Here is a 21,609-nt window from a genome sequence, read left to right as displayed (position 1 = left end):
TTACCAAGTCTGAAAAGAGGAAGTTTATCAAAAAAAAGTAAATAGATTGACATAAGAGTATATGACATGTGGGACCACTGTGTAAAGCTGAAAACGAAACTTAAAAGGAAGGCAGAAGAGATTAGAGAGGGGAGAGAAGACACTAGAGAGGAGATAGAAGCAGCAAGTAAAGACCATTGTTGAAGAAGCCCTAAGGATTAACGAATCCTATGTTTGCCTGACATTTGCCCTCACAATGACCAGTTTTACACAGATGAACATGAACGAAAAAGAACACGGTACAAACACTGCCCCAGGTTGGTCGAGCGAGCGAGAGAGGTTAAGTTTAATCACACACTTACAAGGACAGTCCAAAAGGAAAGCCCCAGTACTGCTAGTGCTAGAGTGCTAAAAAGGCCAGGACTCAAGTGGATTAGACATGACTGTGAGTGGTACTTTAGCAGCTAATAATCGGATGGAAGTGACGGTGCTCACTGTTCACTCACTGCTGGCCCGAGGTTAATAAACACGTACGTAAAAGTAGCAGCACTGGACCAGCTCGGCTCAGCTCACTCCCTTGTCCGCATCTAGCCGCGCTTCACACCGCAGAGCATCTCTTTCTTTCCTTCCCTTGAATCCGCCACCCACGACCACGCCACGAGCGCGTCGCAGCCTCAGTCACAGAGTCCAACCCAGCGAGAGGAAGATGGCGAGCAAGGCGGTCACCATCGGCGATCTGATCCACCGGGTCGCCTCCTCCTGCCTCTCCAACCGCTTCCCGGGCAACTACACCCTCGACGGCTCCGACCTCGACGACGACGACGACGACGACCCCTTCGCCGCCGACTTCGGGGACGCCGCCGACGCCGACGCCGAGGACGAATGCCCGCGCCCCACGGTCCGGCCGGAGGAGGGGGACGAGGAGGCCAGGAGGCTCAGGATCTGGGAGGAGGCGGAGGAGGAGAAGAGGCGGACCAAGAATGCCGCGGCGGCCGAGGAGGCCAAGGAGGCGGAGGCCAAGAAGGTGGAGGGGGCCGAGCGGGCGGGCGACGCGGAGGCGCTCATGGCGGAGGTGTTCGACGCGGTGTCCGGGGTGCGTCGCGCGTACGCGGCGCTGCAGGGCGCGCACTGCCCCTGGGACCCCGACCGGATGCGCGCCGCCGACGCCGGCGTCGTCGCCGAGCTCCGCCACCTAGCGCGCCTCCGGGACCGCTTCCGCCGCGCCGCCGCCAGCCCGGGCGGCCGCATCCCGCGCCCCAGCCCCTCCGCCCCGCCGCTCCGCGAGGCCGTCGCGCCCTACGAGGCCGCGCTCGACGACCTCCGCCGCCAGCTCCAGGGCAAGCAGGCCGAGGTGGACGGGCTCAAGGAGAAGCTCGCCGCCGCCGCCAGCCGCCGCAACGCGCGACTCCACCCCTCCAAGAAGCACCACCACCTCCTCGCCGCCCCCGCCGCGGAGGCCGGCGCGCCGACGGCGGAGCTGTTCATCGCATGCGCGGAGCAGGCCCGCGCGGCGACGCGGGCGTTCGCGGCGCACCTCCTCCACCTCCTCCGCGCGGCGGGGCTGGACCCGGCGGCGGCCACGCGGTCCGTCACCAAGATCCCGGTATCCTCCCCGCAGCTGGCCAAGCACGCGCTGGAGGCGCACGCGACGGCCGTCCTGCTGGGCGGCTTCGAGCACGAGTCCTTCTACCTGGACGGGTCCCTCTCCTCCCTCCTCGACCCGGCGGCGTTCCGGAGGGAGCGGTACGCGCAGTACCGCGACATGCGCGGGATGGACCCGGGGGAGCTCCTGGGCGTGCTCCCGACGTGCGCCTTCGGGCGGTACGCCGCCAGCAAGTTCGCGTCCCTGCTCCCGCCGCGCGTGGAGGAGGCCGTGCTGGGCGGCGACGAGCACAAGAAGGCCGTGGGCGCGGGCGCGCACCCGCGGACGCCGTTCTACGGGGAGTTCCTGCGGGCGGCCAAGGCGGTGTGGCTGCTGCACCTGCTGGCGTTCGCGCTGGAGCCGCCGCCCAGCCACTTCGAGGCCGGGCGCGGCGCCGAGTTCCACCCGGAGTACATGGAGAGCGTGGCCGGGTCCGCGCCGCGCGGCGGCATGGTGGTGGGGTTCGCGGTGGCGCCGGGGTTCAAGCTGTGCAACGCGGCCGTGGTGCGCGCTCGGGTGTACCTGGTGCCCCGCGGCAGCCGACAGTGACACCCACCGTGGCTGACGGGCGAGATCACGGATGCGATCAGCCCGAGCCACGGGCCACCTCTCTCCTGCTAGCTGGAGCAGCTCGTTGGTGCAGCTACCGGAGCTGCACTTGACTCCCTGCCTTAATTAGTTCTCCTCTCCACTGTACTTGGGCCTTGCTAAATCTAAGGAGTAGTAGTTGCTTCTTCTCTCAAGAAAGTTCATGCCCAAGAGGCTGTAAAATCATGTTGTCTAATAGTACAATTTGCTGGCCCATCGTGTACTAATACTTTCGGACATCATCATCGGTACATGCTTTCTGACATTCAGTTGGCTCATCATGTGTGTGCATTGATGCTGCACTGTGCAGTCACAATGCACCGAGCTGCTTGTTTAGGCAGGACTGAGGAGACATGCAAAGATTCTGAGATGTGTGTTGTGTGGCCAAGAACAAGAAGGCCCTACCATCACCACCTTTGATTTGATCAATTTGTCTGAAAAATATAGTTTGGAAACACTGATTGAAAAGAAAACATATTGGGTTCGATGCATGTCATTGCAAAGCACGGCATGAAAAAGGAGTGAAGGTGATAGATCTGTTCAGGTGGAGACGTTGCAGGCTTTGTTCCAGTATCATCAGCACATTGCCACAAACTGTAGGAAAAGGGAACAAGGAGGAAAGCAAGAAGCTTGTACTGTAAGCCTTTTGGTCTGAAGGATGGCACACTGATGAAAACAACTCGATTGGAACTGTTTCTCCAAAGTGGCCTCACTCTGTCAGAAAGCAAAGCAAAGCAAATGGAGCAGCACACTTCAAGATTGCTGGACATGATGACCCCCGACGAAAACCGGCCTTCTTTTTTCCGCCATTTGAATTGGTTGATAAACGAATGTACTGATCACAATTATGAAATTAATGAATAGACTATGGTGCTAAAAAAGTATACAAAGTGTTGAAACATTGCTCTCTACATGATAGAACTATAGGTCGAGGTAGAACTTCAGCAACCAAGTGGAGGTCAGGTCAGGTCGGCGATTTCCCAGGTTCAACAGATCCGATCCTGGTTCGCAAACCCGCGCTCCAAACACCTGCCAGGCTGAAGAAGAGGTTATTTAGTTATTTCAACATGAGATAAGGCTGCAAAAATATGTTCCCTATCCCTGCTTACTGCCGGCCACCTAGTTATTTAGTTCCGGATCCAATCACAGAGCTCGTTTAGTTGTTCAAACACATGGTGGTGGAGAGTACTTACGGCTTAATGTTTACTGGCTCACAGGCTAACTCTTCTCTTGTGTTTGTCACCCAATCCGGTGGTCTTCAACAGATCCATATACCCCAAGTGCTTTATTCATATCTCCAGGGCCCAACTGATAAAACTTCTGATTCTATTTCGAAAAACAAAACTACTGATACAGTGGGTGTGTGCCTAGCTGTTCAGACATGACAAACAAATGTGAGAAACGTCTTTTTTGTAGAATCCAAAATATATGAGAAACCAGAATGAGAAAAGGCCCACGAAGCTTAGAGGATCTCAAATATATGAAAGTACTCTGGGGAAAAAATGTCGATTTGATTGACACCCTACTTTTTTGACATATCATGGAACAATGATAAAATTTCCTTACTGCAGAACCTTAAATATACTTGATTTACTTCACTTGGGGGAGCAGCAATGATAACGAATGATTGTCCTATCCTATACCCAAAGGGCAAAGGCCCACATGTGAGGTCACATACTCCAGATACACAATTTATTTTGTGTACGAAAAATATGCAAGTCTTCTACCTATATGATTCTTTTCAGGCCATAACCAGGGGAAAGAGACTCCCCACTTGTACTAGTAACCTCCTAATGATTTGAATACATTACTGCCTGGGTACTCTTTTTACTTTATGACCACCTGATGCAAGTTGAGTAGCAGATGTTGATTCTTGGAAACTGTCGGTTAAATGCCATTGTCCAGTGCTCAGTCATAGGTAAGCGAAAACAGAATTCAGAAGTGCTCAGGTATTAGAGACAACTCTCATTACCATTAAGTATTCAGTGCCTCAATTTGATCAAAATCTAGATCTACAAAGCTCTCCTTGCCAAAAAGTGTCATCTGGACAGTAACCTGTGGGAGGTAAAACACTTCTTAGATAATAACCAGATAAGACGAGAAGAAAAGGTAACGGAGAACAGCAAGGCAATTAGCTCACTATGAAGCTATCATAAGCCACTCAGCCTAACCTTCTTATTTTTGCGATTTACTTCCAGAAGAGAGCCAGTGAAGCCTGCAAAAGGCCCGGAGAGAACATGAACACTGGCACCGAGCGTAAAAGTGTCGTTGCTGGAGGCACCTTTTGTAGTTGATTTCTTGACCTGTTTCTTGATCTTATTAATTAACATAAGTTCAGAGTCTTCAACGGGTTTACCAAAAGACCCCTTATCCCAGTTTTCCAAGTCTTCAAATTCTTTGTCAGCTTTCTCTTGTTCCTCCTTTTCCTTTTTAATAATCGACTCGACTTCTTCAACTGGAATAGGTTTAGGCTTCTTAATCTGCCTTTTACTGCACGGTGGAAGTATTAGTATAATGGCAGCCACAAGAAGGGAAAACTGATCATACAACATATATGAGATACAATCAGCTGCTGTATATATCGAACATCTACTATCACTCATACACTGCTACAATTACAGCAAACAAGTTATTGCTTCGAACAAGATCTTCATGTGAAGTGCACATAGCACCATTGTGCTCCAAAAAGAAATCCGGATCATTAAATTGGTGCGCTAGCTGTTTTTGGGTAAATTGGGTACTGAGTAATGCGTGTTTGTCACTTTGTGAGTTAAAGGATGATTCTAAACTATGGACGGCATACGGTTTGTACAATATCAATACTCTAGATTGCAAACACTTGAAAAATCCAGGGTGGCAAGCTATCTAACAGAGCTGTATAAGCAAGAGCATGGATAATTCGAACAAGAACATCGAAGCAAAGAGCAAATAAAGTTTCAGACAGAGGTTTGATGAATGTGCTAAGAAGTACCCACATAGATCCTCTTGTGGCTCCAATAAAACCATAACAACCTTCAGTGTCTCTGATAAAATCATGAAGCTCCTTGTTTAATGTGCAATACAGAAAGACCAGCCCAGGATGCAGAGGCTTTGACTTGGTACTGATCAAACCACTTTTCAGCCTCTTCTTCACTTGGATTGCTGGGTTGTAAATCTGCAGATATATGTTATGCAAATAAGAGGGGGAGTTGAAGGCTGTCTTTCGTTGGGTTCACCTCACATCTCACTAACCCAAATTTTACCATGATTGATTGTATGATTAAAGGAATAAGAACTAGAAACTTTTTAGTTACTGAAAACTGAAACACGACGGCAAGCGTCGCCATGAGAATTCACAACCAATAGCCAAATGCATTCTCACAGGTTTCGTTATGCATAACTTCTCTGCACATGTGAAATTTAAGTAGTGGTGATCAGAGTTTTGCACGGCGGCATTGCTCATAGCACAATCCAGACACCCCATGGCACATTACGCTTCAGGTGTTCGGCAAAATGCTCATGAGAGAGGCCAGTGATCTAAACGAGCGACCCATAGCTCCATTCGGGGGGCGAGAGGAGAGACTAGGGGCGATACTACCTTGAAGGACACCTCGGAGAAGCGGCGGGCGACGGCCTTGGTGATGAGGTCGACGTAGTCGGTGCCGGGGGCCATGGAGACGCGCACGAGCCACCACTGCGGGCCGTGCTCGGCGAGGAAGTCGAGGTTGAGCTCCTCCCGCCACGTCCGCTTCGGCGGCTTCTTCCGACGCCGCGCCGGCTCGTGGATGAGCCGCTCCTCCACCTCCTCCTTCCAGTCCCGCGCCTTGAGCTCCCTCGCCTCCCTCCGCCTCTCCCGCCTCTCCCGCGCCGTCAGCTCCCCGTCCCCGCCGTCCGCCGCCGAGGCCGAGGCCGATGCCGACAGCGACACCACCGACGCCGCGGCGGCCCGCGGCGCCGCCGCGAGGGCGCAGCGGCACGGGAGCCGCAGGAGTGGATAGACCACCAAGCTCATTGCTCCCAGCTCTCTCAAGCCGCTCGGGAACGAAGCGATTTAACTTACTTTAAAAAAATAGAGCCGCTTATCACCTGCCGGCCCAGAAACGTGGGCCTTGGGCCGGCGAACATACTCGGGCCTGTAGGCCCATTGGAGTTAGTGCGAAGCCCATATGAGGCGCGCAGGTGCCCCCCTCCTCCAAGAAAGAAGGAGGGCAAAACCCTAGAGCTTTTCTCGCCGCTGCTCCAGCGTTCCCCTTCGCGACCGCGGCATCTCGACCACCGCCGCCGCCGCCGCCCAGCTCGCGAGATCTCCGGCCCCCCTTCCCCGTAAGAAACGCCGTCTTGCTCCCCGTCCCTTCCCCGGATGAATCCCTTGCTTAGATCGGTGCGCTCGGCGATTCTGTCTGTGCAGGCTAAGGCGTCGCGACAATGGCTGCTCCCAAGGACGTGCGGAGCGAGCTGGAGAAGGAGATGGTACGCGCGCCGATTTTAGCTTCCGAATTTTGATGTTTTATTATGTGTGGTTGCGCGATTTCGATTTGGAGAGTTTGTGATGAGGTTAACTGACGGTGGTTGCGCGATGCAGATGTTCGGGATGGCGGAGAAGGAGATGGAGTACCGGGTCGAGCTTTTCAACCGGTGAGTGATTCGCCTGTTAGTTGCTTGCCACCTGGGTGGGGCTTGTGGGATCAGATCACTGGTTGATGCAATGAGGTTACTTATGTAGTCTGAAGTAGAAATTGCTTGCACTTGTCGTGGCGCTGCAGACGGATGAGTAGCCTAAATTAGTTTGACAATTATAAGCCTGGTGTAAAATGTTTTTACTGCTTCAGTGATTTCCTTGGGAACTCTTTCTCCTTCAGCTATGACAAGTGGTTGCCATGCTCTGCACCGGCAACTCTGAATAGAACTGCTTGATTGATCTGGGAACAATGACATTGTTGAACCGCTTAATAGGATGGTCTTCCCTGAACCTATTTGCCCGCAAATAATGTGTGTGCACTACTGTTACTCTACCCCTAATTGCATAATGTAGTTTCACAGTTATAAACCTGTTGTTTATGTGCCGAGAACTATGAATAGAGCTGTTTGATGAGCTGAGAATAATGACATTGTCGAACTGCCTAGTAGAATGATCTTCCATGAAGCTGCAATTAATGTGTGGGATGCTTGTTAATGTACTCCTATATACCACCTACTAGTCACATTGATCAGGAGGAGAGGTAGCATCACGTAATTTAGTTATGTTGGCATGCTATTACTTGTAAGTTGTAACTTGTAAGCACCAAGATGCCGTGTGCTTTGCTGGTAGTAGATACTCACTTATTCTCATTTGTTGCTTCCTAATCTAAACTAGATTAATGATGACAAGAGAGAATTTTGTGTTTTGTTTGTGTGTTCCAAATACGCTTGCATAGGCAGCTTCTTGTGAAATGTCAGTCTGACATTATTATAGGGCTGATAAATATTTAGCAGCCTCACCATGGTGTATCATCCACTCTGTACTCTTCTTGCTTGGAGATAGTTAGATTGTGCCACATTATTCCTGAATCCCTTTTTTATTGTATACACATCTTGATGCCGTGAGCCAATTTTTTTTTATGCAGGCTTACACATGTTTGTTTTGAGAAGTGCATCGAGAAAAGGTACTTGGTCTTTCTAACTCGAAATATCTTGCCATTTTTTCTACACATTATTGCTTGGTTCTGCATTGCTTTGTTGATTTGCTGTTTATAGTTGAATAAAATGAGTAACCAAAATATTGCAATTATACATTTCTTTCATGTTCTAAGATAATGCATAGATTCATTATGGTTCAACCAAGGTGGTCAAAATAGTCAAGTGGCATCTAACATCCATCAATCATCTCTTTTCGTTGTAACTCATTGGTTAACAGCCACAAGAAAGATTTATCCTCTGTTGAATTTAACAGTTGCCTTTTCCTGTGATTTGTTCTGTTTCAACAGGCATAAAGAAGGTGAACTCAATATGGGAGAGAACAGTTGCATTGATCGGTGTGTGTCAAAGTACTGGCAGGCAAGTTCACTTGTGATACATGTGGTTTTTATAGAAAAGAATGATAATATCACTGCCTTTTTTTTTACTTTGGGCAAGAAAACACTTTCCTGTGCTTTAAATTATCTCAGAGAAAATACATTTTTGCCATGATAGTTTTTTATTTGGAACTGCTAGCTACCTTAGGGATGTACCATGAATTTGCAGTTTCCTATACCTTCCTTTTATTTTTTTGCCTAGAAATAATAATGCCCAGTGGTTTAAATATCTACATAGCCATTTCTTTCCTTTGCTTGATACACTGCAGAAACCCTCATTTTGGCTACTTCTTTTTCAGGTGACTAACATTGTCGGCGGAATGCTCGGGACCCAGCAGACCCCGATGTGAGCGCTCTGAGAAGCAGTAGTCGCATTTTCTGTAGCAGGACACCGTCGCCATGTTTCTCCTCTGTTTTTGTTTTGGAATGTTCGCCGTTTCGCTAAGTAAAGCATGAGTGACCGACTAATTCATATATACTGTTCAAAAGGGAACCCCCAGCGTGTCGCGCTTTCCAGTGGTGCCCCGTGCCACTGAATCATGGGCAGGGGAGCATGCCTGTAATAATTTGGTACAGCTCGATAGATTTTGTTGCCGAAGCTTCTCTTTTCATGGTTATGATTGTGCCTGTGTGGCTGTGTCTGAAACGCTGAATGTCTGCTGGCATGGGTTCTTCTCTAATGTTGGCTCCTTTTGCGACTGAACCGAAAGACCAGTGCTATCATGTACTCCCTCTATCAAAATATAATATGTTTTTTTATGCTCCTTTGTATCAAAAAAACGTCTCATATTTTGATATGGAGGGAGTATGTTCTTGGGCATACATGAGTACTTGCTACAATTGAATACCCCCTCTGATCCAACTTGGATACATCTCTTTGAACAACAATTAATTTGGACACATTCATTTGAGGACAATTAATTTAGATCAAGGAGTAAAATATGTTGCTCAAACGGATGTATCTAGCATGAAATATATCTAGATATTTTCGTTTGAGCGACAAGTAATATTGAATAGAAAAATGTTGTTCCTTGACACCGAGTCAACTTTGTGAACTGTGGTCGCCAAGAGACGTCGTATCGAAGTTTAGAGCAACGGCCATTCAGAAGAGATGCTGCAAGCCAACAATGACAGTGAAAAGGCCAAAAAAAAAAAATCTGAGCTTGTCAGTATTAAAAAAAATCCTCCAATATATCATGTCCTTGATAATAAAGGCAAATGATGATAGCACTTTGTGGGCAGACCTCAAATGGTCATGTTCTCAGTTAAAATATGTTGTGTACCTTTTAAAAAACATCAGAATGTTCAGAAACCCTGAGTGCGCATGTGTGTGTGCGTGCGTGCGTGTGTGTGTGTGTTCCACAAAAGCTTGGTGTGCAGACCACAAAGGCGAATGTTTTCAGTTAAAAAAAAATTGTGTTTTTTTAAGGAAAGTTCGAAGAAACAAAGCCCATCACCAATAAACACAAAAACAACTGCTTAAATCACTTAAAAATCCTGGAGCATACTAGCTGATTCTCAACAATGAGAAGACCAGTTAGTTGTACAGCACAGGTTGTCATCTTCAATGGTACCCCCAAAATATGGACTACACCCTTGGTGCAGCTACACACATAGCAGACACTGGCAATGCAAAGAGAAGAGGAAATGCCTGATGAACCATAGCACTAGCAGTTCAAAGCTGCGAAACACCAGATATTCTCTTGAGTTCTGTATATACATGAATTTAGAGAGAGACATAAGACTACAATAAGGTCAAATTTACAATCTCAAATCCACGGAACGCTATCGCCCATTTTTTTTTTACTTATACGGATATATCGGAGGAGTAATAACTGCCAGCCTAGGAGTTTGCTGTAAAAACCACTGAAGGAGAGACACCAATTCAAGTTAGGGGAGGCCAAAAAACAACCCTACTGCCACTGGTTGCAAAATGCAAAGCATGCATATCTGGTTGGACCGACGACACCCAAAAGCGCAGGCGACCTAGGTACAGAAGAGAGGAGGAGGCGTCATCGCGGGCGGCTCTATACAGTCCTAGTTCCTACCGGTTCTCTGGGCTTCCAAGGAGGCGGCTATCCTTAGCTTCTCGTGGCCGTCGAGCTCCATGCCGAGCCCGATGAGCGCCATCCCTTGCAGGTAGTGCGCCGTCGGCCACTCGGGTGATATCCCCTCTGCTCTCCTTGCGTCCTCAAGGGCATCCTCCATCCTGCCAAGCACCACGTTTGCGAAGCCTCGCCGCACTAGCATGGTCGGAGACTCCATTGCACCGGTATCGATAAACTGCAAAATGTGCACAACTCAAAAGTGTAAGTCTCAAGTTTCACGCTATCTCAAAGCCACTGTGTTAAATCAGCTTTGGGTCAATTCATATTTCCATGTTATGCAACAAAAGAACTGTTTCTATTAGGAATTAGGCTTGAACTGAACAGTGCAGATGCAGCACATGACATCTCACTTTTAACAATACCCCCAGTCATTCCCCCGAGACATGATAATCAAAACATACCCTTGAGTAACACTCCAGCACAGTCGTAAAATCTTTGGATTGAAAAGCGTCGTCTCCATTCTTCTTGACCTGAATACTCTCAGATGGTTGGCCAGGCCACGAGCTTAAAGACACCTGCAAGTTCCAAACATTCAAAAGTGTGTGTAACACAAATACTCGCTGTTACCAGTTAAAGCAATACATAAAAAGAGCAAAGGTGACAAAAACTAAATGGTCCCAACTATCTTGTTTGGTGTATTTTTAGATTTTGAATTCTGGGCAAAGTCATATGTATTGGCAAGTAGTCTTACATTAAAACTTGCTGTCTCATCCTCATCATATCCCTCATTTTCCAGCAACTCATGCACCTGCTCAAGGTCTGCTGTCGCATAAGCTTTCTCAGTAGCAGAAAATGAAACTTGCTCTGCATTCTCCTTGACAGCGTCCTGTGAGATGCCCAGTAAAGTATGTGAAGGAGCCTGCAACAAAGATTTAGTTAGAACTATTTAAGCAGGCAAAGCTGCATAACTTTTGTCTAAACGCAATAAAGTTACATAAGTGATATGAGAGAGTGAATCCGTCCACATACTTCAGAGCAGGCAAACTACATAATTTGTTATAAGCAAAAGAATAAGTGCATCTACAACAAAGTGTATGTTACACAAAACATTGCAGTTCAGGAGAGGTGGCTGGACCCCGAGCAACAGTGCGCTCGTTATCCCGTCCGTCCATGTGCTGTTCGGGATAAGCAAAGTATCTTCCAGATCAGAAATACGAGAATGAATTATTGAACAGTGGATACGTATGGCATTGGCCCATGTCAGGCTGGAAAGAGAGATGATTTGCTGGGTCAATGACATTCTAAGTGGCCCATATGATGCTTGGCAACCATTTATTGTAGCATACCAGCCCAGGTGTAGTTTGTTGAGTGCTAAAGAATTAATAAAGTGCCAATTATACAAAGTCCCAACCTTTTTTGCATGCTAATAATGTTCATAATCACACATCTGTCCTATGCAGTTTTGACTATTGCTAACACAGTCTCTGCAAACAGGTGCAAATTGTGATGAGTATGTGCAACACTCAATTTAAGTGTGAAATTGGGTAATTTATTTAGCTTGTCTTTATTGACACCAAGAAATCTATGGAAACAAAGCTGCATATATGGTTTAACAGGATAAATCCATTTATACACTACAGAGACCAGAGCAGTGTGATTGTTCTCAGATAACATTAAAAAGAAAAGCAAAGATAGTTCTGTTGCACTGAAGACAACAAGCAATTTCCTTGCAACTTAACATTGTACTAGTTGGAATTTGCAGCAGAACAACTAGTTGGTGAGAATTATGTTATTGCTGGAACTTTTCAATATTATAGAACACCAAGAAATCTATTGAAAATTATAGGTAGGATGGAACATTACAGAAGCGTCTTTTTGAAGGCTTGCAAGAGCAGACACTACTGCTTTCAGGTTTGGCCGGTCGCGAGCTTCATATTGCAAGCAGCGTGATGCTAACCGCACCATTTCTGTTCCATCAGAACTGGAGACGTGACCATCCAAGCAAGAATCCATGAGCACGGTGATGTTCCTTCCTCTGATAAGGTCAAGCGCCTACAAAATAGAGAAGTCAATCATTTACTTGGATAAAGTTGATGGTCAACAATGTCAATGCACAAATGATTTCCACTTACATGGCTTGGTGGAATGTGCTTCCCACTTAGGAGGTCAAGCAAGATGGTACCGAAGCTGTAGACCACACTCTCAGGGATTACTCTACCTGCACAGCATAAGCGGATGGGTTTCAGCCTCTAATCAGAAGCAAACATGACAAATTTATGAAATACGTTCATGTTCACTGAATCACTTGCGTATGTATGACACACTTTACCTGTCTTAAGGTACTCAGGAGGTGTGAAAGCCAAATTAGTACTGTAGCTTTTCCCATCTCTGCTGTTCTTCATCAAACCAAAACATGACAACCTAGGGTTGCCATCCTGTAATTCACCGAGCAGAAACCAAAAGCATATTAGATATCTTGACTGTGACAATCCCAGCTAGGAAGCAAAGCAGCTAAGGAGAACAAGTACTGACTCACCACATCAAAGAGGACCCTGTATGCATGCAGGTCATGGTAGAGAGCCCTCCCTTTGAGGGTGCAGTACTCCAGTGCTTGGGCCACATAGAGTGCAGCTCGCACCCTCATTGCCCAGCTCAACGGTTTGGTCTCCCCTGAGAAGGATAACCACCATGAGCGCAAAATGGAATACCGTATTCAAAATAGAAGCTCTTAAGGAAAACAATTAATGCTAAATGCCCTGAACACATTTCACATGTGAACCAAAATTAAATGCCCTGAACACATTTCACCTGTGAACCAAAACTAAATGGTCCTATCATAGGTACTTTGCCAAGGATAAACTTGTGAGAACCAAAACAAATGTAGTAAGTAAGTACATGCCATCGTGCAATAATCACATTCATGAACCATTAATTGCACATTCTATAAACTACTCTTGCATATAAAGGCATAACTAATCACCTGTGGTGATTATTTCCGGTTATAGTCTAACATAACAAGAATAGGACTAACCCAAACAATTAGCAACAGTATTTACTTAAGCTACCTACATTACCATATACCAAATTTAGAAACAAAAGTAAGCATAGACCACATTTGTGATTGCATACAACACACTTGGGACAAGGAAAGAAGTGTGAAAAACATAAATTACCTACACTAGTAAATAAAATCCAGAAACAACACTAGTATGGACCACATTTGTTTTGTGATTGCATCCAACACACAACAAGGAAAGAAGTGAGTAACAGACATACAGTGGAACAGATGCTTTGCCAAGGTATCATGCGGCATGAACTCAGCAACGAGCAGCCGCTCGCCGCCCTCGCAGCAGCAGCCGATGAGGTTGGACAGGCGACCGCTCCGCAGCAGCCCAACGGCCCTAGCCTCCTCCTGCGCACACAAAAACAGAAGCAAAACTCAATTCAGACTCTGCAGCAGAGGCCAGTCGAACACTGCACACAAGGCGAGATGATCCACCCAGTGGAGCAAAGCAAAGCAAGGAGCACGAACCACGAACTGGCGCGCGTCGGGCCAGGCGGAGCGGCCGAAGCGCTTGATGGCGACGGTGGCGCCGGAGCTGAAGAGGGTGCCGCGGTAGACGACGTTGGGCGCCTTCTCGCCGTGCTCGGAGACGATGCGGTCCGCGGCGAAGCCGTCGGTGGCGGCGCGGAGCTCGTCGAGGCTGTACTCGGCGAACACCGGCACGCCGCTGCCGTCCTCCCCGGCGGCGCCGTTCTCTGCAGGGGCACGGAGACAAACAGGTGAGCGCGTGCGTGCGCGCGTCGGGATCAGCGGCGGATCGAGCCCCCCACCCACCGAGCAGGAGGGAACAAGGCCAGCGAGCGAGAAATTGGCCGGGGTAAAAAACGAGGAGACCAGGACCCCCAAATGCGGGGCCGCGGCCGCCCTCCCCTCCGCCGGAAAACACGAAACGCGTCGGCGAGCACGGGGGGAGGAGAAGGGCGGCCCGAATCCGAGGGCGAGCGGGCAGGCAGGGGAAGCGGCCAATGCGGGCGGGGGGGGAGCGGTTGGTGGGCGGGTTGCTTACCGAGGCGGGGGGATTTGAAGTGCGGCGGCCACCAGCAGGCGGAGAGCTTGGAGCAGCGAGCCCCCATGGACGCCGGCCTGCCCGCGCGCGCCTCCTCCGCCGCCTAGATCTCCCTCCCTTCCTCCCTCCCCCGCTGTGGCTCCTTCCTCCCCACTAGCACCACCACCTCCGCTTCGCTCGCTCGCTCTCTCGCCTCGCTGCTACTGGGAGGACTCGAATAGACCAAGACTATAATACTCGATGGGAGGGAGAGAGAGGGATGAGAGGGGAGTGGCGTGTGTGGGGTGGGGGGTGGGGGCTGGGGTGGGTTGTGGATCCAAGGAAGGTGGTGGGCTTTCCGCTCTCCTCTCCTGTTGGCTGTGTGCCTGTGTTGTTCCTTCGCCGCCCCCTCCTCTCCCCCTCCCCTTTTATATTGCCCCTGGCCCTGGCTCCCCCCGTTCCTCCTCTTCTGCCCCATGGATAGCCATCTGGGGTCTTAATTCTGGTCTAGTTCAAAATCGACCAGGTGCATGCCTCTCTCTAGAGAAATTTGAATTTGAATTCGGTGGATCAGATTTGGTAAAATGTTTTTTACATTTTTGTACGTACATGATGTGTGTTTTGTATATGTAGTGTGCAAATGAGTAGACATATAAGTAGTCTTTTAGGGCTTTATTATGCTTTGTGTGTTACTGGTCCTACTTGTTGCTATTTAATTTAACTGTCCGCTACCGAGTAATTGTCTTTACGAGCTTTTACACGCACGGGCAGCTGTCGTATGTGGTATGTGCAAGTGTGCGTTGTAGAATCGAGCGAGCATGTATGAAGTTTTGATCCGTCGAATCAGTTAGATGTTCTTCAAGTTAGTTATTGCGCTCGATGTTAATGTTTCCCACGGTATCACGTCACTCGTGCATGGACGCATCATGCTCTATTGAAAACACGGTTGGATCGTTCCCCATGGTGGAAAATAGTTGAGTGTTATACTTTGTATTTCCGAATCAAGTGAATATCATCATAGGATGGCTAAGAGCTCATGAATTTCACGCTACACGCGCGTGCCATGCATTGCTAAATCAATTGGTTTAATGGACTTTTGATGTTATTATATCAGATTTCTTATATGCAATTGAAGTTTCATGTTATGCTAGAAGTAGCACCGAACGGTTACCAAATAAGGTAGTCCTTTGTATTATATGCCTGCCTGGTGGGCCATTATTTGGACGGAAGTTTGCACGAGGAGGACGGCGAGAGGCAGAGCCGTGGCTCGACATCTCGCCGGCGTCCTGATCCGTGGATCGGAATTCTTGCTTTCCGGTGACGACGTGAAGCTCCACAGTAAATGCGTGGGTGGTCTGGAGAGGGCGGCTTGTTGGAAATATGCCCTAGAGGCAATAATAAAATGGTTATTATTGTATTTCCTTGTTCATGATAATTGTCTATTGTTCATGCTATAATTGTATTAACTGGAAACCGTAATACATGTGTGAATACATAGACCACAACATGTCCCTAGTAAGCCTCTAGTTGACTAGCTCGTTGATCAATAGATGGTTATGGTTTCCTGACCATGGACATTGGATGTCATTGATAACGGGATCACATCATTAGGAGAATGATGTGATGGACAAGACCCAATCCTAAGCATAGCACAAGATCGTGTAGTTCGTTTGCTAAGAGCTTTTCTAATGTCAAGTATCGTTTCCTTAGACCATGAGATTGTGCAACTCCCGGATACCGTAGGAATGCTTTGGGTGTACCAAACGTCACAACGTAACTGGGTGGCTATAAAGGTGCACTACAGGTATCTCCGAAAGTGTCTGTTGGGTTGGCACGAATCGAGACTGGGATTTATCACTCCGTATGACGGAGAGGTATCTCTGGGCCCACTCGGTAAAGCATCATCATAATGAGCTCAATGTGACTAAGGAGTTAGCCACGGGATCATGTGTTACGGAACGAGTAAAGAGACTTGCCGGTAACAAGATTGAACGAGGTATTGGGATACCGACGATCGAATCTCGGGCAAGCAACATGCCGATAGACAAAGGGAATTGTATACAGAATTGATTGAATCCCCGACATCGTGGTTCATCCGATGAGATCATCGTGCAACATGTGGGAGCCAATATGGGTATCCAGATCCCGCTATTGGTTATTGGCCGGAGAGGTGTCTCGGTCATGTCTGCATGGTTCCCGAACCCGTAGGGTCTACACACTTAAGGTTCGGTGACGCTAGAGTTGTTATGGGAAATAGTATGTGGTTACCGAAGGTTGTTCGGAGTCCCGGATGAGATCCCTGACATGACGAGGAGCTCCGGAATGGTCCGGAGGTGAAGATTTATATATGGGAAGTCATCATACGGTCACCGGAAATATTCGGGGGTATACCGGTATTGTACCGGGACCACCGGAGGGGTTCCGGGGGTCCACCGGGAGGGTCCACCTGCCCCGGAGGGCCTTATGGGCTGTAGGTGGAAGGGAACCAGCCCCTAAGTGGGCTGGGCGCCATCCCCCTAGGGCCCATGCGCCTAGGGTTGGGGGGAACCCTAAAGGGGGGCGCCCCCCTTGCTTGGGGGGCAAGCCCCCTCCCCCTTGGCCGCCGCCAAGTGGAGGTCAGATGGATCGTTGGGACTCACTTGATTTTGCATCACTTGAGACATGCAAATCATAACACATGGGCAAGATGACTGAAAGGCCTCGTTTTCAGTAAGATGGAACAAGAGAGCAACTTGTTGGAAGTAATACATTTGATGTGTGCAGTCCAATGAGTGCTGAGGCACGCAGTGGATATCGTTATGTTCTTACTTCACAGATGATTTGAGTAGATGCTAAGAATATTTACTTGATGAAACACAAGTCTGAATTATTGAAAGGTTCAAGTAATTTCAGAGTGAAGTTGAAGATTGTCGTGACAAGAGGATAAAATGTCTTTTTAATGATCATAGAGATATCTGAGTTACGAGTTTGGCACACAATTAAGACATTGTGAAAATTGTTTCACAACTAATACCGCCTGGAACACCATAGTGTGATGGTGTGTCCGAACATCATAACTGCACCCTATTAGGATATGGTGCATACCATGATGTCTCTTATCGAATTACCACTATCGTTTATGGGTTAGGCATTAGAGACAACCGCATTCACTTTAAATAGGGCACCACGCAATTCCGTTGAGACGACGCCGTATGAACTATGGTTTAGAGAAACCTAAGCTGTCGTTTCTTAAAAGTTTGGGGCTGCGACGCTTATGTGAAAAAGTTTCAGGCTGATAAGCTCAAACCCAAAGCGGATAAATGCATCTTCATAGAATACCCAAAAAAAGTTGGGTATACCTCCTATTTCAGATCTGGAAGCAAAAGTGTTGTTTCTAGAAACGGGTCCTTTCACGAGGAAAAGTTTCTCTCGAAAGAATTGAGTGGGAGGATGGTGGAGACTTGATGAGGTTACTGAACCGTCACTTCAACTAGTGTGTAGCAGGGCACAGGAAGTTGTTCCTGTGGCACCTACACCAATTGAAGTGGAAGCTTATGATAGTGATCATGAAACTTCGGATCAAGTCACTACCAAACCTCGTAGGACGACAAGGATGCGTACTACTTCAGAGTGGTACGTAATCCTGTCTTGGAAGTCATGTTGCTAGACAACAATGAACCTACGAGGTATGGAGAAGCGATGGTGGGCCCTGATTCCGACGAATGGCTCGAGGCCATAAAATCCGAGAGAGGATCCATGTATAAAAACAAAGTGTAGACTTTGGAAGAACTACTTGATGGTCGTAAGGCTGTTGGGTGCAGATGGATTTTAAAAGGAAGACAGACAATGATGGTAAGTGTCACCATTAAGAAAGCTCGACTTGTCGTTAAGATGTTTTCCGGCAAGTTCAAGGAGTTGACTGCGATGAGACTTTCTCACTCGTAGCGATGCTAAGAGTCTGTTGGAATTATGTTAGCAGTTACTGCATTATTTATGAAATCTTGCAGATAGGATGTCAAAACATTGTTTCCTCGACGATTTTCTTGAGGAAAGGTTGTATGTGATACAACCAGAAGGTTTTTTCAATCCTGAAAGATGCTAACAAGTATGCATAGATCCAGCAATCCTTCTAAGGACTGGAGTAAGCATCTCGGAGTTGGAATGTACGCTTTGATGAGATGATCAAAGATTTTGGGTTTATGAGAAACTTGTATTTCCAAAGAAGTGAGTGGGAGCACTATAGAATTTTTGATGAGTATATGTTGTTAACATATTGTTGATCAGAAATGATGTAGAATTTCTGGAAAGCATACAAGGTTATTTGAAAAGTGTATTTCAATGGAAAACCTGGATTAAGCTACTTGAACATTGAGCATCAAGATCTATAAGGATAGATCAAAAACGCTTAATAGTACTTTCAAATGAATACATACCGTGACAAGATTTTGAAGGAGTTCAAAATAGATCAGCAAAGAAGGAGTTCTTGGCTGTGTTACAAGGTGTGAGTATTGAGTAAGACTCAAGACCTGACCACGGCAGAAGAGAGAGAAAGGACGAAGGTCGTCCCCTATGCTTTAGACGTAGGCTCTACAGTATGCTATGATGTGTACCGCACCTGAAGTGTGCCTTGCCATGAGTCAGTCAAGGGGTACAAGAGTGATCCGAGAATGAATCACATGACAACGGTCGAACTTATCCTTAGTAACTAGTGGACTAAGGAATTTTCTCGATTATGGAGGTGGTAAAAGAGTTCGTCGTAAAGGGTTACGTCGATGCAAACTTTGACACTAATCCGGATGACTCTGAGTAGTAAACCGGATTCGTATAGTAGAGCAGTTATTTGGAATAGCTCCAAGTAGCGCGTGGTAGCTGCATCTACAAGATGACATAGAGATCTGTAAAGCACACACGGATCTGGAAGGTTCAGACCCGTTGACTAAAAACCTCTCTCACAAGCGAGATATGAACAAACCCCATGGGTGTTGGATTCATTACAATCACATAGTGATGTGAACTAGATTATTGACTCTAGTGCAAGTGGGAGACTGTTGGAAATATGCCCTAGAGGCAATAATAAAATGGTTCTTATTGTATTTCCTTGTTCATGATAATTGTCTATTGTTCATGCTATAATTGTATTAACTGGAAACCGTAATACATGTGTGAATACATAGACCACAACATGTCCCTAGTAAGCCTCTAGTTGACTAGCTCATTGATCAATAGATGGTTATGGTTTCCTGACCATGGACATTGGATGTCATTGATAACGGGATCACATCATTAGGAGAATGGTGTGATGGACAAGACCCAATCCTAAGCATAGCACAAGATCGTGTAGTTCGTTTGCTAAGAGCTTTTCTAATGTCAAGTATCGTTTCCTTAGACCATGAGATTGTGCAACTCCCGGATACCGTAGGAATGCTTTGGGTGTACCAAACGTCACAACGTAACTGGGTGGCTATAAAGGTGCACTACAGGTATCTCCGAAAGTGTCTGTTGGGTTGGCACGAATCGAGACTGGGATTTGTCACTCCGTATGACGGAGAGGTATCCGCGCGGACCCGACTTCTTCCTTTTATGCTGAAACTAGGGCTCCCTCTGGCTCTGGGCCCACTCGGTAATGCATCATCATAATGAGCTCAATGTGACTAAGGAGTTAGCCACGGGATCATGCGTTACGGAACGAGTAAAGAGACTTGCCGGTAACAAGATTGAACGAGGTATTGGGATACCGACGATCGAATATCGGGCAAGCAACATGCCGATAGACAAAGGGAATTGTATACAGGATTGATTGAATCCCCGACATCGTGGTTCATCCGATGAGATCATCGTGGAACATGTGGGAGCCAATATGGGTATCTAGATCCCGCTATTGGTTATTGGCCGGAGAGGTGTCTCGGTCATGTCTGCATGGTTCCCGAACTCGTAGGGTCTACACACTTAAGGTTCGGTGACGCTAGAGTTGTTATGGGAAATAGTATGTGGTTACCGAAGGTTGTTCGGAGTCCGGATGAGATCCCGGACATGACGAGGAGCTCCGGAATGGTCCAGAGGTGAAGATTTATATATGGGAAGTCATCATACGGTCACCGGAAATATTCGGGGGTATACCGGTATTGTACCGGGACCACCGGAGGGGTTCCGGGGGTCCACCGGGAGGGTCCACCTGCCCCGGAGGGCCTTATGGGCTGTAGGTGGAAGGGAACCAGCCCTAACTGGGCTGGGCGCCATCCCCCCTAGGGCCCATGCGCCTAGGGTTGGGGGGAACCCTAAAGGGGGGCGCCCCCTTGCTTGGGGGGCAAGCCCCCTCCCCCTTGGCCGCCCCCCCTAGATCTCATCTAGAGGGGCCGGCCCCCTTCCCCCTTCTCCCTATAAATAGAGGGGTGGAGGGAGGGCTGTAGCACCACATCCCTGGCGCAGCCCTCTCCTCCTCCAACTCCTCCTCCTCCTCTGTAGTGCTTAGCGAAGCTCTGCCGGAGAACCACGAGCTCCATTGCCACCACGCCGTCGTGCTGCTGGAGTTCTCCCTCAACTTCTCCTCTCCCCTTGCTAGATCAAGAAGGAGGAGACGTCCCGGGGCTGTACGTGTGTTGAACGCGGAGGCGCCGTCCGTTCGGCGCTAGATCGGATCTTCCGTGATTTGAATCGCTGCGGGTACGACTCCATCAACCGCGTTCTTGTAACGCTTCCGCTTAGCGATCTTCAAGGGTATGAAGATGCACTCCCTCTCTCTCGTTGCTAGCATTTCCTAGATTGATCTTGGTGACACGTAGGAAAATTTTGAATTATTGCTACGTTACCCAACACGGCTATCTGCCACTTCTCGTCCCTGGATCTTGGAGTCATCAGACCGGCGAAGCGGTGCAGTTAGATCTTGCGATGGAGCGAGAGCGACAGACAAATCCGGCCGAGTTCTTGATGCAGCCGTTAAGCAGGTACAGATCTGGTAGCTCTCGCTGCTTCCCCGCTGCCTTGTAGTTCGGTGTTTGTCGGAGGATCTAAGAGGAAGAGCTCTCCCCCCACATTGTTGGTGCAGCAGAACTCTGCTAGAGGAGGTCAACAAAAACAACGGCCACATGAGTCCTCTTCGTCGGCGGTTCGCGGGTTCATTCATCGACGATTCAAGGTGAAAGGATCGAGACGGTCGACTAGAGGGGGGGGGGTGAATAGGAGACTACAAATTTTACTCTTTCTTGTCAATTTTAAGGCTTAGCGGATAAAAAGGGTTCACTAGATATGCAACTAGGTGAACACAACCTATATGACAAGCAAGTTCTAAGCTAAGTATT

General features: G+C 48.0%; 4 protein-coding genes across 5 annotated transcripts; 2 read left to right on the top strand and 2 right to left on the bottom strand.

Moving 5' to 3' along the window:
• Positions 1 to 432: 432 nt before the first annotated feature.
• Positions 433 to 2,456, top strand: LOC123123549 (protein GRAVITROPIC IN THE LIGHT 1). Its single transcript, XM_044544073.1, has one exon. The coding sequence runs from the start codon at positions 686 to 688 to the stop codon at positions 2,168 to 2,170; it is 1,485 nt and encodes a 494-aa protein (XP_044400008.1). The 5' UTR covers positions 433 to 685; the 3' UTR covers positions 2,171 to 2,456.
• Positions 2,457 to 2,978: 522 nt separating this feature from the next.
• LOC123123550 (transcription termination/antitermination protein NusG) lies at positions 2,979 to 6,223 on the bottom strand. 2 transcript variants are annotated; one of them, XM_044544074.1, is made up of 6 exons: positions 5,787 to 6,223; positions 5,185 to 5,363; positions 4,381 to 4,699; positions 4,182 to 4,264; positions 3,403 to 3,580; positions 2,979 to 3,246 (listed from the first exon to the last, which is right to left on the bottom strand). In XM_044544074.1, exons 1-4 carry the CDS (start codon positions 6,198 to 6,200, stop codon positions 4,184 to 4,186), a joined length of 993 nt encoding a protein of 330 aa, XP_044400009.1. In that variant the 5' UTR covers positions 6,201 to 6,223; the 3' UTR covers positions 2,979 to 3,246; positions 3,403 to 3,580; positions 4,182 to 4,183. The 2 variants fall into 2 exon arrangements, with proteins under 2 accessions (XP_044400009.1, XP_044400010.1); XM_044544075.1 differs by having other exon boundaries at positions 2,979 to 3,238.
• A 141-nt stretch (positions 6,224 to 6,364) lies between these two features.
• On the top strand, positions 6,365 to 8,855 carry LOC123123548 (mitochondrial import inner membrane translocase subunit TIM10). The gene is made up of 6 exons (XM_044544072.1): positions 6,365 to 6,511; positions 6,597 to 6,658; positions 6,771 to 6,823; positions 7,792 to 7,830; positions 8,152 to 8,221; positions 8,538 to 8,855. Exons 2-6 carry the CDS (start codon positions 6,614 to 6,616, stop codon positions 8,586 to 8,588), a joined length of 258 nt encoding a protein of 85 aa, XP_044400007.1. The 5' UTR covers positions 6,365 to 6,511; positions 6,597 to 6,613; the 3' UTR covers positions 8,589 to 8,855.
• A 1,023-nt stretch (positions 8,856 to 9,878) lies between these two features.
• LOC123123547 (serine/threonine-protein kinase BSK5) lies at positions 9,879 to 14,710 on the bottom strand. Its single transcript, XM_044544071.1, has 10 exons — positions 14,357 to 14,710; positions 13,819 to 14,045; positions 13,563 to 13,698; positions 12,823 to 12,956; positions 12,616 to 12,721; positions 12,419 to 12,504; positions 12,150 to 12,338; positions 11,038 to 11,205; positions 10,748 to 10,861; positions 9,879 to 10,521 (listed from the first exon to the last, which is right to left on the bottom strand). The coding sequence occupies exons 1-10, from the start codon at positions 14,421 to 14,423 to the stop codon at positions 10,276 to 10,278; spliced, it is 1,473 nt and encodes a 490-aa protein (XP_044400006.1). The 5' UTR covers positions 14,424 to 14,710; the 3' UTR covers positions 9,879 to 10,275.
• Between the last annotated feature and the right edge of the window lie 6,899 nt (positions 14,711 to 21,609).

This window comes from Triticum aestivum, chromosome 5D (assembly GCF_018294505.1).
Source record: "Triticum aestivum cultivar Chinese Spring chromosome 5D, IWGSC CS RefSeq v2.1, whole genome shotgun sequence".
NCBI classification, from domain to species: Eukaryota; Viridiplantae; Streptophyta; class Magnoliopsida; order Poales; family Poaceae; genus Triticum; species Triticum aestivum.
The sequence above is the reverse complement of the archived record's forward strand: the minus strand, read 5'-3'. Positions and strand labels throughout refer to the sequence as shown.

Excerpts from the sequence above, each read along its gene's own strand:
- LOC123123549 (XM_044544073.1), top strand. The coding sequence starts at position 686 with ATGGCGAGCAAGGCGGTCACCATCGGCGATCTGATCCACCGGGTCGCC.
- LOC123123550 (XM_044544074.1), bottom strand. The coding sequence starts at position 6,200 with ATGAGCTTGGTGGTCTATCCACTCCTGCGGCTCCCGTGCCGCTGCGCC. Across the intron at positions 5,364-5,786 it reads TCTCCGAGGTGTCCTTCAAG|ATTTACAACCCAGCAATCCA; the intron begins GTAGTATCGCCC and ends ATATATCTGCAG. Across the intron at positions 4,700-5,184 it reads GGAGCCACAAGAGGATCTAT|TAAAAGGCAGATTAAGAAGC; the intron begins GTGGGTACTTCT and ends TCCACCGTGCAG.
- LOC123123548 (XM_044544072.1), top strand. The coding sequence starts at position 6,614 with ATGGCTGCTCCCAAGGACGTGCGGAGCGAGCTGGAGAAGGAGATG. Across the intron at positions 6,659-6,770 it reads GCGAGCTGGAGAAGGAGATG|ATGTTCGGGATGGCGGAGAA; the intron begins GTACGCGCGCCG and ends TGCGCGATGCAG. Across the intron at positions 6,824-7,791 it reads CGGGTCGAGCTTTTCAACCG|GCTTACACATGTTTGTTTTG; the intron begins GTGAGTGATTCG and ends TTTTTTATGCAG.
- LOC123123547 (XM_044544071.1), bottom strand. The coding sequence starts at position 14,423 with ATGGGGGCTCGCTGCTCCAAGCTCTCCGCCTGCTGGTGGCCGCCGCAC. Across the intron at positions 12,339-12,418 it reads AGCACATTCCACCAAGCCAT|GCGCTTGACCTTATCAGAGG; the intron begins GTAAGTGGAAAT and ends TCTATTTTGTAG. Across the intron at positions 11,206-12,149 it reads GCCTTCAAAAAGACGCTTCT|GCTCCTTCACATACTTTACT; the intron begins GTAATGTTCCAT and ends TCTTTGTTGCAG.